General features: G+C 41.6%; 1 protein-coding gene across 1 annotated transcript in view; it reads right to left on the bottom strand.

Annotated features, from left to right (window-relative positions):
• ZC3H6 (zinc finger CCCH-type containing 6) overlaps nucleotides 1-16,684 on the bottom strand; it is a 97,373-nt gene that overhangs the window by 47,737 nt on the left and 32,952 nt on the right. The window contains exons 2-3 of the mRNA XM_067532833.1: nucleotides 9,390-9,573; nucleotides 1,961-2,083 (exon numbers count right to left, since the gene is read on the bottom strand). Of these exons, the coding sequence (XP_067388934.1) occupies nucleotides 1,961-2,083; nucleotides 9,390-9,573 (307 nt within the window). The remainder of the gene's footprint in view (nucleotides 1-1,960; nucleotides 2,084-9,389; nucleotides 9,574-16,684) is intronic.

Here is a 16,684-nt window from a genome sequence, read left to right on the forward strand (position 1 = left end):
GCATCTTTATTAATGATCTGGAGGATGGAGTGGATTGTACCTCAGCAAGTTTGCAGATGACACTAAGCTGGGGGGAGTGGTAGATATGCTGGAGGGTAGGGATAGGATACAGAGTGACCTAGATAAATTGGGAGGATCGGACCAAAAGAAATCTGATGAGGTCCAACAAGGACAAGTGCAAAGTCCTGCACTTAAGACAGAATAATCCCATGCACTGCTACAGACTGAGGACCAACTGGCTCTGTAGAAGAGGACCTGGGGGTTACAGCGGACAAGAAGCTGGATATGACAGTACCCTTATTGCCAAGAAAGCTAATGGCATATTGGGCTGCATTAGTAGGAGCATTGCCAGCAGATCAAGGAAAGTGATTGTTCCCCTCTATTTGGCACTGGTGAGGCCACAATTGGAGTACTGGGTCCAGTTTTGGGTCCCCCATTACAGAAAGGATGTGGACAAATTGGAGAGTCCAGTGGAGGACAACAAAAATGATTGGGGGGCTGAAGCACATGACTTATAAAGTGAGATTAAGGGAACTGGGCTTGTTTAGTCTGCAGGAGAGAAGAGTGAGCGGGGATAGCAGCTTTTCAACTACCTGAAGGGGGAGATCCAGGGAAGATGGAGCTAGACGGTTCTCAGTGGTGGCAGATGACAGAATAAGGAGCAATGGTTACAAGGTGCAGTGGGGGAGGTCTAGGTTGGATATTAGGAAAAAAACTTTTTCCCTAGGAGAGTGCTGAAGCACTGGAATCAGTTACCTAGGGAGATGGTGGAATCTCCATCCTTAGAGGTTTTTCAGATGTGGCTTGACAAAGCCCTGGCTGGGATGATTTAGTTAGGGTTGGTCCTGCTTTGGGCAGGGGGTTGGAACAGATGACCTCCTGAGGTCCCTTCCAACCCTAATCTTCTATGATTCTCCAGTTTCTCAGTCAGAGATCCAATGCCTCCAGCTTCTCTGTCCCTCCTTCAGGGGAAACAAAGAGTCAATTTCTTCTGTTGGCTTCTAGAGCAGTGGTTCTCAACCAGGGGTATGCAGAAGTCTTCCATGGGGGTACATCAACTCATCTAAATCTTTGCCTAGTTTTACAACAGGTTACATAAAAAGCACTAGCGATGTCAGTACAAACTAAAATGTCATTCAATGACATGTTTATATTGCTCTATTTACTACACACTGAAATGTAAGCACAATATTTATATTCCAATTATTTTATAATTTATGGTAAAAATGAAAAAATAAGCAATTTTTCAGTAGTAGTGTGCTATGACACTTTTGTATTTTTATGTCTGCCTTCATAAGCAAGTAGTTTTTAAGTTAAGTGAAATGTGGGGACATGCAAGACAAATCAGACTCCTGAAAGGGGTACAGTAGTCTGGAAAGGTTGAGAGCTACTGTTCTAGAGGGATATCTGGTGGTCTGAACTGAAAAAGCCAGGACAAATTACGCTAATAAAACAGCATGCAAGCTGTATATTTTTATTGGTAGCTTCTAGAGAGAACCACTGCCATATCCACAGAAGCACAGCCCATTTCCACCATACTAACTATGGAGGGATAAAAGGGGCCCTCTTAGAACTACTCCCTGGAGGTAGGTTGGGGGATGGGAGTGAGAATGCCAAGAAGGATCGGAAAAGGGCAGAAATGAAAGCTATTTAATTCTCATTGGTACCTTCTTTTCTGATAGAGAAAAAGATGCTCCCACTTGCCTGTATCATTGAAACTCGTGCTCAGGAAATATTAGATTGTAAAATCAGAGTTACTCTATAATAGTATAGGTTCATTAAATATGTAATACTGTAGTACATCTGGAAACTTACCCAATGGGATTGAGATCTAAATATATTGCCAGAATGAAATCTTTCTTGAGCATGGATTAGGGACACATGCATTTATAAATAGGACAGTGCTAATTATGTAAAAATTATGGATAAATGGAAGAAATGAAAATTTTAGAAGCTATACCTGAAGGAATGAGCTATCATAATCTCTGTACAAACCAGCTCCCTTCTTATGTGATCTTTCTGTACGTTCAATATCAGAATCAAGGCTGTAGTCTGAACTGTCATCACTGGAGGGGGAATTATGCTGAAAAAGAGAACCAATGTTATTTCTAAAATGTTTTTATACAAAGGCCTGTATATATTAATTAATATATAATATACAAAATATTAGCTTATGATATCAAATCTCTCCCTGATTTCAGAGACAACCTAGGAAGGTGCATGGTTCATTGCCACTAATCTCTTTCCTTGCCTTGACAGAGCTGATCATGCTTGGTAAGGATCTACAAGCAAAGCTAAATCCAGAAAGATGCCCATGAATTTGTTTTAGAGGATTGGAGTCCTGCATTCTAAAGGGGCTGCTAGAAGAGCTGGAACAGCCTCTCCACTCAAGGTGGGAGGACTACGGGAGTACTTATTCTTAGAACTGCTGCTGCCTGAACAGTCTGTACTTTTTCTGGCTTCCTGATCTCTCACTGAGGATGAATCCTTTTCATGGAAAACCATCTGTTGTCAGAATTGCTCTTGCCTTCTGGAGGAAAGTGGATTGGGGGTCAGATGAACTTAAATAGCAGATCAGGCCAGGATGCTTAGGTCGATGAAAGAGGAACTTCCTGCCCTCTCGGTGTCCTTTCCCAGGAACAATGCCTTTTTAAGGGCAGGAGCCAAGTCTTTGTCCAAGGCAGAAGCAGGGTTAAGAGTGCATCTGTACTCTAACCATCCCTTTATTCTGGGAGCTGGAGCAGCTGACCTCCAGTGAGCCTGCTTGAGTCTGAGAGGCAGTAATCCATTTGGGTAGCTCCTAAATTCCCTCCTACTCTAGAGGGGCTGAATCTCTGGTAGGAGAAGGGGAGGTATTCTTCACAGGGCTTCCTAATCTGTAAGGGATTTCTGAGGAGACTTTCATCCCTGCTCTTCCCTTTTGAGTCTAAGCTGCCCCTGAACTTCAAGCAGAAATGTCTGGTAATGCTAGGATGATTCTTACCCTTGCTCCTTGCCAGCCATTTTGGAAACCTGGTAAGGAGGTTGGGAGCACAGGGGAAAAGGGAGGCACAGGGTCCTCTGCTGCTTATGGGATTGAGGGTCCCAAGCTGTCAGTGCCTCACACGTGCTGCTGTACCAACTGATCACTACAGCTTCCTGCAAGTGTCTGAGGACTGCTTCTTTGTCCTCTAGCGAGGTTATTGTTACAGGAAAAGACTGTTCTCCATCTGCTGGAGACTAACAGAAATCTGAGTTATGGCTAGAACTTTATATGCAAGGGGTATGACAATACAAGAGAGTGTTCTGTCTTCATGTGCAGACCTGTATGTGTTTAGATTGGTTTAGAAGACTAAAGAGAGAATTTATTTTGTTACGAGTGGTCCCATCAAAAATTCCCAATAAACAGCTTCAGAATATCAGCTTTCATTTATAAAATCAGTTTCTTGTCTTTACGGTTAATGATATAACACTGAAAACAACTGACTAAACTGATGCACTGACTGATGCCTTAGTCCACAGACAGCCTGAAATAATGGCCCCAAGTCATGCAAACTATCCTATTAATTTCAATCAGCGTACTGTGGAATCTGCAACTGCACAATCATGGCATCTAGCGTTTCCCAAGGTGCCATGTAATTCAGAATTTTTGCCATCAAATTCATTATCTTGCTGCATCCAGGCCCCTCAGATTTTGTTGTCTCTGACTAGTGGGGATTTGTCTGCAAATGCTCCTCTCTCCAGTCCTCCCCTACCCCAAAAAGCACTTAAATGGGACTACAATGTATGCTGACTACACTGTTCCATGAAGCCAGGCAGCAGGGTCAGGGAGACATTGCTGAAGTCCTGCTTATAGGCAAGGAATGGGGATAGCAAAAAGAGTAGTGGAAAACAACACAGCAGCGAAGGTCTGGATAGCTGGAGATTTGAGCCACAAACTCCCTTCCAAGGGACATGCTGGCAGGAGGTGCGGCATAATAAGGTTCTGAGCTGGACCACCCACACAAAACTTTCCAGGATGTAGGGAATTAAAAAAATGGGCCATCAGGAAAGTGCACAAAAAAATTTTTCCCAAAAAAAAAAAAAAAAAAAAAAAAAAAAAAGCCACACTCAAAAATAATCAGACAAAACTTATATGAATAAGTACTTTATCTCTGAGGCATAGCTGTTTGTATGATGGGTGCATGGGACTGAAGCAAGTTCCATAGCAACAGAATAAATTAATATTATCATAGAAGTTAGTGATTCTTTGCACACTGAGCCCTGATCATCATCTACTACTGTTCCACAATAGATATCAATTAAAAAGTAGTCACACACTGCTGCCTGACATTTTTTGTACCTGCTATTGTGCCTTACATAAAAATACTCTGGCAAGATGGGCCTGTTTTGCCCCGTGGGTCTGCGCTCCTTAAGGCCATGCCGGTGGTGTGGCTGGGTGGGAGCAAGGGGGAGGGGCGGTCCCGCCCTCTACCCTGGGCCCCGACCCAGGACCCTGCGAGGAGTAGCCTCAAACAGCTTAGTCCAAGGGGCTACTACCTTCCCTGGGTCACTCTTCTGTAGCCCCCCCTGGCTTGTGGCTCTCCTTCAGGCTCTTTGGGGCTGGCGTCCTCTGGTCTTGGTTGCACAGGCTCCTTCTTACCTCCCGTGGCTGGGTGTTCTCGCCACACCCACACTAGCTCCTCCACCGGCTCCACACCTTGCAGCAGCTCCGCTCCGCTCCGCTCCTCTACTGACTCCACACCTTGTAGCAGCTCTACTCAACTCCCCCTCAGCTGCCCCCACCTGCCTGACTGGGAGGCTTTTAACTGCTGGGGCAAGTTCCTTGATTGGCCCCAGCTGGCCTGATTAGCCTAATTGTCCTGGATGGCCACAGCTGGCCTAATTGGCCTGATTGCCCTGGAGTGGCTGCAGCTGGATCACCCAGGGAACAAAGATTTGCTATGCCTGGGGCTGATATATATGCCTTCCAGCACCCTCCTATAGCCATCAGGGCTAGCCCCGTCACAATACCCAAAACAACACATTATGTTAAAAGGAAGTTCATAGATTCCAAGGGCAGAAGGGATCATTGTGATCAGCTAGTTTGACCTCCTCTATAACACAGGCCATACAACTTCCCCAAAATAATTCCTAGAGCATCTCTTTTAGAAAAACATCTAATCCCGATTTAAACATTGTCAGTGCTGGAGAATACACTATAATCCTTGGTAAATTGTTTCAATGGTTAATTATCTCCCATGGTTAAAAATGTACACCTTATTTCCAGGTCTGAATTTGTCCAGCTAAAACTTCCAGTCATTGGATCGTGTTAGACCTTTCATTGCTAGACTGAAGACCCCCATTATTAAATACTTGTTCCTCATGGAGATACTTATGGATTGTCATCAAGTCATCCCTTAACCTTCTCTTTCTTAAGCTAAATAGCTTGAGTTCTTTGAGTCTTTCACTGTTAGGGATGTTTTCTAATCTTTAAATCATTCTTGGGGCACTTCTCTGAACCAACATCCTTCTTGAATTGTGGGGACCAGAAACTGGACACAGTATTCCACCAGCAGTCACACCATTACCAATACAGAGGCAAAATAACCTACGCTCCTACTTGAGATTTCTCTGTTTATGCATCCCGGGATCACATTTAGTTATTTAGGTTGCAAAGTCAAGCACCTGAAAATTAGGAAATGCCAGATCTACAGTTGCCTATGCAAGCTTAACTCTGCCCCCTTGTGCATCTTAGCTGGGAACTGCAGTGGGATCCTATGGAAAAAAATAGTATGCAATTGTGTAATTAAAGACTGAATAGTATTTAATCATGCATAAAAAGGTAGAATTAAGGATGCACAGGCAACTGTAAATCTGGCATTATTTAACTTTCAAGTGCTTGACTTTGCAAACTACATAAGTTTCTTTTAACATACGTTTTTGTATGTGGTTTTCTAATTGTTGTTTAAAGGGAAAAAACAAGTTCTATTATACACAACTTTAAAAAACCAACCCGCATCATCATATGGATTTCAACTCTGAATTTTCAGCTCTGCAGCACAGACTTCTAATACTTACACTACCGGATATTAGCTGGCAGCAGGAGCAAGCTATTTATTTCAGAGGGGTAATGTGCTTTTTGTGCCAGGTTCTGAGTATCGGGAGTGGTCAGGGAAAGGCCTGCTTGTAGTTTAAGTCCTCTTTGTATACTTTTTTATACATACATAGAATCTGTATCTTTGTATTTGTATCTTTCAGATCTCGTATAACTTTATAATTAAAACCAAATTCACTTAGTTCTTCAGAATCCTAAAATTCTTCTGCTAGATGAAGCAAAAAGGTAAGAGAAAATAAAGTGAGGCTGGGAAATGCTGTATTATAGTTATAGTAGGAGACTTGGAATCAGGAAATCTAGGTTCTGTTCCCATCTCTGCGTGACCTTGAGCAAGTTTTTCATTCCCCCGCCCCTATATTAAATGGTATACTTTCCAACCTTTCAAAATACGTAGAAATGATCTGATGACTATACTAGATTAATTGTAAAGAACAGTCAGTACCTCCTCACATATTAAATAAAATATAACTCCCATGAAATCTCTGTAATTTACATGGATATTAAAACATTACACAATCTCAATGGTTCCCATCTCTGGCTTATGAAAATATTAATAAGTTCTGAGTGGACAGGTATAATTACACTGCCTCGACTTGTTTCTTTAAGTTATTCAATGTTAAATTTCAGAGTGCTGTATGGGTGTAATGCATACTCAAAGATGCCTGCGCTAGATGTTTTCTCTAAAAATTTCCCACCATTGCTACCACTGGATCAGCTGCACTAGTGGTAACAAGCACAGGAGCGCTAGCGTGAAATCCTGGCCCCACTGAAGTCAGCCAGGATTTCACCCCAAGACTCCAGGTAGGCGCCAGCATTTTAAGCACCAAGTCAACTAACTCTGCTCACAATGAGTCTATAGTGCCCCAGATATGAAAGAGCTCCTGCCCCCATGTGATGCCTCCAGAGGAGAGATGGGACACTGGGTCCCCATGTGCAAGGACCAGGATGTATGGTCAAAGGCAGAGTGCAGGAAGGACCTGAGCCCAGCTGCCCCACAAACTTCTGTGACAGCTGTTCTGACAGCTCTCAGGCATACTGCTGCTCTGGCTGCTGGTAAGCTAGCTCTTTAGAATATTTGTTTTCAGTTATTATTTTGCAATGCTGCCAAAATTTTCCCGCTATACACAAGCAACAGAAGAGAAATGGAGATTTTAAACAATGTATAACTCAGCTTAACCTGAACAGGGACTAATGTGGTAGTAATATAGTGAACAATAGTGAAAGTGAACTACCTGAAAGTACTTTTATTAACCATTTGGAACTTGATTTGATTTGAAATTGGTGTAAAAATCATGGATTTACAAAATCAAATGCTATAACCCTAGAATTAATTTACTCAACAAACTATAGAAATAGAGGATTTATTTGATCAAAACGTTGTCCACGTACAATTCTTCCACTGTACATTGTCAGGTGCAGTGGATACACATAGGGTGGAACTGTTTATCTGAATGTTCATATGCCTGGTATTACCTATATTTTATTATTTTCAGTTTGTATATACGAAAATCACTAGAAAAAGTGAAAAGCCCCAGATAAGACTGGAATGGGAGTGTTTCATTAATATCTAGCATATTAGAATCTTGTCTACACCAGATTTTTGCTCCAAAAATTTCTCACCATTGCTAACATCAACTCAGCTCGTGTAACACTGGCTCCTAACAGCAATGATGGTAGTCAATGTTATAATCACAGTGCCCCATCTCCAGCTGTAGCCATCCCTGATGCTTCAGTGGAAGAAGAAAATGAACAAACAAAATAAAGCAATAAAAAAACCCCATTAGAACACATGGGAGTGGAGGAGTCCAATCCTGACCCTCAGGAAGCTGGCTGAAACCCTAAAGTATGAGCTTTTAGGAACATAAGACACACACTGGAAGCGAGCCCCAGGGCTGCTGAGCCCTGCCCCATACCATCACAAACAAATCCTTTGTTGGACTCGTAAATTTGTCCAGCTCTCTCTCCAAACTAATTCAGTTGTTTGCCCCTACAGCGCCTATTGGGAAACTATTCCAGAACCTCACCCCTGGTTTAAGAAATGTTCTTCTAATTTCCAGCTTCAATTTGTTCATGGCCAGTTTATTCCCATTTGTTCTTGTGTTAACACTATCCTTTAGTTTAAAGAGCTCTTTATGTTCCTGGGGCTTAGTCAGCAATGTATTTATAGAGAGTAATCATATGCCTCTCTCATCCTTCTTTTTGCTAGGTTAAAAAAGCCAAGCTCTTTCAGTCTCCTCTTATAAGATAGGCCCTCCATTACCCTGATCTTCCTAGTAACTCTTCTCTGCACCTATTCTAGTGTGAATTCATCTTTCTTGAACATGGATGACTAGAACTGTGCACAGTACTCCAAATGAAGTCTTACCAGTGTTTTGCACAATGGCATTAATACTCCCATAACTCTACTGGAAATGCCTCGCCTCAAATACCCTAGAATTACATTAGCCTTTTTCACAGCTGCATCACATTGATGGCTCAGTCATCCCATCATCAACCCAAACACCCACATCTCTCTCCTCCTCTGTCACTTCCAAGTGATGAGCTTGCAGCAGAAATTCTTATTATTAGGCCCTAAGTGCATGACTTTGCACTTTGTACTATGAATTTCATCCCATTTCTGTCATTCCAGTCTTCAAGGACCCCCAGATCTTCCTATATACTATTCTGATCCTCCTCTATATTGACAATGCCTCCCAACTTTGTGTCAGCAGCAAATTTCCTAAGTACGCTTCTTCTTTTTGTGATAAGGTAATTAATAAAAATTTGAGTAAGACTGATCCCAACCCCAATTCTTTAAGAACACCACTAGTAACATTCCTCCAGTCCAATAATTTACCTTTCAGCACAACCCATTGCCTTTTTTTCATTAGTCAGTTTTTTATCCACTTTACAAGAAAGTGTTGAAGTGTGACCACTGCACACTGGAAGCAGAAATTTATCAATGAGTTTGAGTTTATTAAAAACTAGCAGCTGAGTTTCTGAAACTAAGTTTTTACAGTGCAGCAGCCAGAAGAATTGTTGACCTACCATTTCTTGTCCTGGAAAAATTAACTGCCACTGAAGTAAGTGGAGTTACAACTGTTTATGAAAGAGTGAATACAACCCAATATTTTTAATCAAAATGCCTTGATAATTTTTTCTGAGGGGCCTTTAATAGTGGCCCAAATTTTTCTATCATTCATATAGTGTCAAAAGATGTGGTAGGTGCTTAGGGATAAAACAGCTTTCAGATATGTCACATTTCCTGGATGAGAACAAATAATCTGAGTAGTTACAATAATCAGCTCCAACATTTTGGTTTGCATTTTCTAACCTTATGTTTATCCCGTCTTCTCCTTTTTGATTTTTTCTTTTCCTTTTCTTTTTTGCGTTTCTTTCGTGATTTTCTATGTGCTTTTTCATTTTTCTGTTTATCTTCCCCTTTTGTATCCCGTTCTTGCTGAACTTCTTCAAATCCTGCATCATCTATTTCACCATCTTCTAGCTCACCATCTTCTCTGTATGGGAAAAGTATGATTTAGATTAAATATGAATTTCTAAAATTAAAAGCATGTAGTACAACTCATCTGCCCCATTTTCAACTGAAGTCACTAAAGAACTTTTTTTTTTAATCACCAAGTCTCTCTCTTTTCTTCAACTAAATGTATTAAACAATAAATCTTTAAACAACATTCTCCCAAAAAGTTACTATGGTTTTCTCCCATAGTTTAAGAAATGATGGTATACAAATTATAAATTGGTCTCAGTACCAGTAGTTTATATACAAATAAAAATTATAATAAATTTAAACAAAGGTCCTTTCTACACTACGAATACAGCCACATCAGGGCACTGGCAATTGCCCTAGCCTGGTTACAAACAGTTTCAATTTGTAGTATACAGTGGACCTTTAACTATTTTTCATAATCAGGCTAAAGTCTTGGTCAGACTACAGCTTTCACGAGATAATTGAAGAGAGTTATGGTCCAATTTATGTTATCAACTGTAATAATGTTGTCACTGAATTAAACAACATTGCCATCAGGTGCCCTAATTTTGTTGTATATATAGCACAGACAGGGCCTACATTAAAGATGAGTAAGGCTCTTAGAAAGATGAATAATAAGTGAAACTGTACAATAAACATATGGCAGTGCTTCACCCTTGGGAAAACACTACATTTTATATGAATGAATTTTCTTAATTTTAGGAACAAAATTCATCATAAAATTGAGATTGGGCCCATGACAATAGCAACTTTGCAATGCTTACCCCATGTGAAAAATCTCACGGAAGACAAAGGAACTGTTTGCATAAGTCAGGATTACAGAAACTTGCCCTATAACTCTGATGATAAAGCAGCTATTCCGAAAAGCAAACTGGCTTTAACAGTCCTAAATAAAGTTAATTAAAGGGGAACTAATTTCACACATTCCACTACATTAACTCTATCTAGGTTAGAAAAAGAACACTACGGTGTCATAAAAACTTAAAAACTGCCAAACTGGCTCAGACCAGTAGCCTTTCTTCATCAGTGGCCAGTACCAAAGTTGCAAGGGGAGTGTACAGAACAGGGTAATTTTGGAGAGATTCACCCCTATTTTCCCCTCCTGGCTTCTGGCAGTCCAAGTTTTAGGGACACCCAAAGCATGGCATTGCATCCCTGACCATCTTGGCTAATAGTCATTGATGGACCTATCCTCCATGAACTTATCTATTTCTTTTTTGAACCCAGTCATACTTTTGCCCATCACAATTTCCCACAGCAATAAATTCCACAGATTAACTGTGCATTATGTGAAAAAGTACTTCCTCTTGTTTGTACTAAGCCTGTTGCCTATTAATTTCATCAGATGACTCCTGGTTTTGTACTGTGAGAAAGGGTAAATAACACTTCTCTATTCACTTTTTCCACATCATTCATGATTTTATAAACTTCTATCATACTCCCTTTTAATCATTCCTATTCTAAGATGAACAGCTCTAATCTTTAGTCTCTCCTCATATGGAAGCCTTTCCTTACCCATGACCATCTTTGTTGCCCTTCTCTGAACTTTCTCCAGTTCTACTATATCCTTTTGAGATGGGGTGACCAGACCTGGACACAGCATTCAAGGTGTGAGAACACTATGGGTTTATATTGTGGCATTATGATATTTTCTATCCTTTTCTTAATAGTTCCTAGCATTCTGTCAGCCTTTTGACGGCCGCTGCACATTGAGCTGAAGTTTTGAGAACTATCCATGACTGACTTTCTTGAGTGGTAATAGCTAATTTGGAACCCTTCATTTTATATATGTAGTTGGGATTATTTTTTCCAACACACATTATTTCACATTTATCAATGTGCAATTTAATCTGCCATTTTGTTGCCCAGTCACTCACTTTAACGAGACCCCTTTGTAATGCTCTGCAGGCAGTTTTGGACTTAACTAACTTGAGTAATTTTGTATCATCTGCAAATTTTGCCACTTCACTGTTCACTCTATTTTCCACATTGTTAATGAATATTTTGAACTGCACAGATCCCAGTACAGATCCACTGTGAAAACCGACCATTTATCCCTACCCTTTGTTTCTCGTCTTTTAACAAGTTACTGATCCATGAGAGAGGACCTTCCCTCTTATCTCATGACTACATAGTTTTCTTAAGAGCTTTTGGCGAGGGACCTTGTCAAAGTTTCTGAAAGTCCAAATACACTATATCCACTGAATTACCCTTGTCCACATGTTTGTTGACCAGTTCAAAGAATTCTAATAGATTGATGAGGCATGATTTCCCTTTACAAAACCCATGTTGATTTTTCTCCAACAAATCATGTTTATCTATATGACTGATAATTGTGTTCTGTACTACAGCTCCAATCAGTCTACCCAGTACTCAAGTTAAGCTCACTGGCATATAATTGCTAGGATTGCCTCTGGAGACCTTTTTAAAAATTGGTGTTATATTAGCTACTTTCCCATCATCTGATACAGAAGCTTATTTCAGTGATAGGTTACATACTACAGTTAATAGTTCTGCAATTTCATATCTGAAGGAACTCAGATGAAGATCATCTGATCCTGGTGACTTATTAGTGTTGTGTTTATCAATTTGTTCTCAAACCTCTTCTATTGACACATCAATAAGTGACAGTACTTCAGATCTGTCACCCCAAAAGAATAGCTCTGATGTATCTCCCCCAGCTCTCTGCAGTGAAGACTGATGCAAAGAATCCATTTAGCTTCTCTGCAATGGCTTTGTCTTCCCTGAGTACTCCTTTAACACCTTGGTTGTCTCTAGTGTCCCCATGGCCTATTTGGCAGGCTTCCTGCTTCTGAGATATGTTAAAAAAAAAAAAAATCTTACTGTTAGTTTTTGCATCTTTAACAAGTTGCCATCTAAACAAACTCAAACTTTATAGGCCATCTACATTACTGACTTGATAACTCCAATTAGTGGAAATTTAGTCTGTGTGTACATTTCTATGATCATATACCAAAAAGATTAATAGATTTGCTAGTGGTGAACATTATACAGAGCCAAGTTACATTAGATAGAAAATGAAGGGCTTCTTTGTTGAAGCAGCAAACTACATATGAGGTTTTAAATCTTTTTTATTAAAACACAGATTGCATTGATCGTTACTGTATAAATTAGGCCATGCATATTATTTTGTGTAAAAACATAGTTGCTTTTCCTCTCCCGCAAAATGCTTAATTCAGTGATTCTTTTCAGGTTTTATCAAGGGTTGTGGGTTTTTTTGTTTTTGAATTTGTATCACTCTTCAGTACTTTCACAATCTGTATTTGAAAGCTGTTAGACACCAGAAATATCAAATTATAATTTCAATCTGTGAATGAAAAAGGATGGTTGCTTAGCTTATAGTAACTGAATTTCTTCAAGATACCTGGCTCTTATGGCTATTTACTGTGGATATGCCTGCCTCCTTGTGCTCCCAAGTGAGGGCAGAAAAGGTGGCATGGACCAACCGCCTCTTCCGTTTTGACTCTACTGTGAATCACATGATAACCTGATCACAGGGGAAGAAGGGCGGGTTGTGAATACACATACAGACTATACATCTCAAAGAACTGCAGTTACGAGATGGTAAGTAACCTTCCTTTCTTCTTTGAATGCTGGTCCCTAGGGATATTCACTGTGGGTGACTTCCAAGCAGTGCTTGTTGAGGAGCAGGGTGTAAGTAAATATGCTATACTACAGAGTGGAGGACTACTGAGCACAAAGAAGGCATTCCCAGCCAAAACTTGAACCAGATTGTAAAGTGGGGTAAAGTTGTGAATAGAGTACCAAGTGACTGCTCTGCATAATTCCAAAGGCTCTCATACTGTAGGTCCTAACAGTTTGAGGAAGGGTTTTTATAAGATCCTAGCAAAAGAAAATGCATGAGGAAATCTAGTTAGAGAGCCACTGGGAAGTGATCACTTTCCCCTTCATTCTTTTGGCAATAGTGACGAACAACCTTGCAGACTTCAGAAAGGGTGCTGTTCTGTGAAAGTAAAGGGCTAGAGCCTGGCGCATGCCCAGGAAATAGAGTTTTGTCTCCACCATGTTGTGATGAGGTTTAGGGTAAAGCACTGGAAGGTGAATAGTTTGGTTAAAGTGAAACTCAGAAGGCACTTTAAGGATGTATATTGGATACAGTCAAAAAGAAACCCTGTCCTTGTGAAAAATTGTATACAATGAGTCCGCCATAAGAGCTACAAGCTCCCCCATCCTTGTAGCAGAGGTAATCGCTGTCAGGAATATGACCTGCAAAGGAAGGTGCAGGAGGGAACAGAGGCCAAAGATACAAATGGTGGTCTTGTGAGGGCAGAAAGGATGAGGTTTAGATTGCAGGAAGGGACCAGTTTTGAGACTGGAGGGAATGTCTTCATAATGCCCTTTAGGAACGTTGAAGTAGTGGGATGGGTAAAGACTGAATAGACCTTTTTAGGGGGCTGGAAAGCGCTGATGGCTGCAAAATGTACCCATAGGGAGCTGAGAGACAAGCTCGATGTCTTCAGTGAGAGAAGATATTCCAGCATGAGAAGGATTCCTGATGCCTTAAGAGGTAAGTGGTGCTGCTGGCATCAAAGAGAATTGTTTCCATTTATCGGCACAGTATTTCCGCGTAGAGGGTCTCCTGCTGTTATTCAGAATGGAGTAAACTCTGAGAGCATGATCTTTTCTTTACATTCATTAACCATCCAAAAACAACACTACCTGATACAGAGAAAAGTTGGGTTGAGGTGGTTCATCCAGCCCCTGTTCTGGGATAACATGCCCAATAATGATTGTAGGTGAACTCATGAATGGAAAGATAGCTGTAGGGTGGTGTTGAACCACAAATTCCTGGCCACCAGAGTGTTATCAGGATTACTGTCACTCTGTAGAGCTTGAGGAGTTGAGGCCTTGAGTGGCCTGGGAGTAGCACTCGCTTGCAAAGAGATCCCAAGATAGGAACACCGCTGCTGAAAGACATGCTGCTCTACCAACGAATGGAATTCTCACTCATCTGTGTGAAAAGCCTGCTGAAGCTGTCTGCCAGGGAATTCGTTACCTCTTGAATGTGAACAGTTGAGAAGGTGATCTGGTGCCTAATGCACCAATTCCAGAGGTGAAGTGGTCAAACTGCCTAACCTGACCTGAATGTGTGTTGACCAAATAATGGGTAAAAACATCTTGCCTGCTTTGTGAACTGCTTGGAACGTGAGTAGGTTGATATGCAGCTTGGACTCCTGTGAGGACCAGAAGCTGTGGGCTGAATGATCATCGAGATGTGCTCTCCACTCCAGCAAGGAAGCATCTGTGATGAGTGTCTCTTGCAGGTGGTGAGACAATGAAGGGGACTTCTTGTAATTCAAGAAGTCAGATTATGATATCAATGTTTGGTATTGCACTATTTGGCATGTTAAATCGGCCAAAAAAAATTCTTTCCAAAAAGGTCTAGCCAGTTGGTGCCTTTGTCCAGCAAGTGGACTTGGGCTGGTATAAACAGCTCCTCTCTGTGACAGCCTAGACCATCAAGGAATTGAGATTAGGGTCAGAAAACAAAAATTCCACTCCCTTTGGGGGAATGAAGTGACGTTTCATAGCTTATCTTCGGGGTTGGGGCACAGGTAGCAGGTGTATGCCAAACCACTTTCGTAGGTTCCAGAATGGCCTCATTAATCAGGAGTGCCACTTTAGAAGTCAGCAGAATGTCCAGAAGCTTGTGGGTCAGATCCAGGATCTCCATTAGCAGAATCTAGAGAGAGAGTCCACAATTCTCCTGAGAAGGTTCTAGTATCACTTAAAATCATCTGAAGATATGGGAAAGGCTGGTGATACTACCTCATCTGTAGAAGATGGAAAGTGCCACTGGTGGATCCAATGGTTCTGGCAGTACCAGATGTTCCTGTGGAGACTGTGGTTTTTCACCCCATGGCAGCCATTGCTGGGTGTAGTACACAGAGACCTTGTACTCAGCTGCTCGAAAGTATGAGTCCCAGGGGCCCCAGTATGGTCAATGGGCATAAGAGTATGGAGTTGGATCTGACAGGAGGTACCACGAGGCCAGAAATGCTGTTGGTGAGGACACGAGGACAAGACAGTGGATCTGAACTGATCTGTCTGAACTGATAGTTCTCAGTTAGGTAGCTGGGGGGACTGTTGGTACTGGCTCATTCTTATCTGATGAAAAAGAATCCTCATGCTCCAACAGTGAGGCTGAAGGTGCCATGGGATCCGATCCCAACCAACCAGTAATGGGAGATGGTGGGTAGCATGGTGACTGTACATGGCTGGGCTCCGGTACCAGCAAGTGCCAAGTGGATGGCATCAAGACTTTCCACAGCAGGACCAGTTATGAGAAAATTGGAAATTTCAGGTCTGTATAGATAGGCCCTCGAGGAGAACAGATTGAGGTCCTGCCTAAGGTAACCTGTGCAGGGGTAGTAATGTCAAACAGAGGGAGAACAATCCCTTCTGCTGTGCAGATGTTACCACCATCCTTTCAATGCATGGTTTTGGGGTCCTGGGAGCTCCCAGTACCATCCGCTCCTCTTCCTTCCTGTGAGTTCCAGGTGTACCCATTCTGGGACATGGAGTCTTGGGTGGCGAGGAGATCCTCTTTTTAGAGGAGATTCATCCTTCTTCCTGTGGGGGTGTTTGCCCTTGTTTTCTCTTCCTGGAATGCCTATGCTTCCTTGAGGAATTTGATCCCTTGGGACTGGACTCTGAAGAGGCACTGTCCAGAGGCTCTGGATCGGTGAATGGGCAGCAGGAGGGCCCAGGACCCAAGCAAGGCCTCAGGAAAAGCTCCATAAGGTGTGTCTAGATGAGATTGCCATACTCTCGTCCCACCTACAGACAGATGCTGTACTTTGAAAGGATGTGAGATTCCCTTAGGCAATACAGGTAGATTTTGTATGGGTTGCTCATTGAGAAAATCCGGGGACAGGCCATGCAAAGCTTGAAGCCTGGAACATTCAGCCTAATAGGTGCCTGAAATGGTAGGGGAGTTGAGGGACCCTCCAAAGCCCCAACTAATTAACTAGCACTAAAAAACTAAACTAACCATCCAAATTTAACAACTATTTAGCGATTTGAAGAAGCAAGAATGTTAAAGAGCAGAAATGGACATAGGGAGGTTCCAGCCCAGA

This window comes from Emydura macquarii, unplaced genomic scaffold (genome assembly GCF_026122565.2).
Source record: "Emydura macquarii macquarii isolate MOO-44397 ecotype Brisbane River unplaced genomic scaffold, CSIRO-AGI_Emac_v2 contig_3305, whole genome shotgun sequence".
Lineage (NCBI taxonomy): Eukaryota > Metazoa > Chordata > Testudines > Chelidae > Emydura > Emydura macquarii.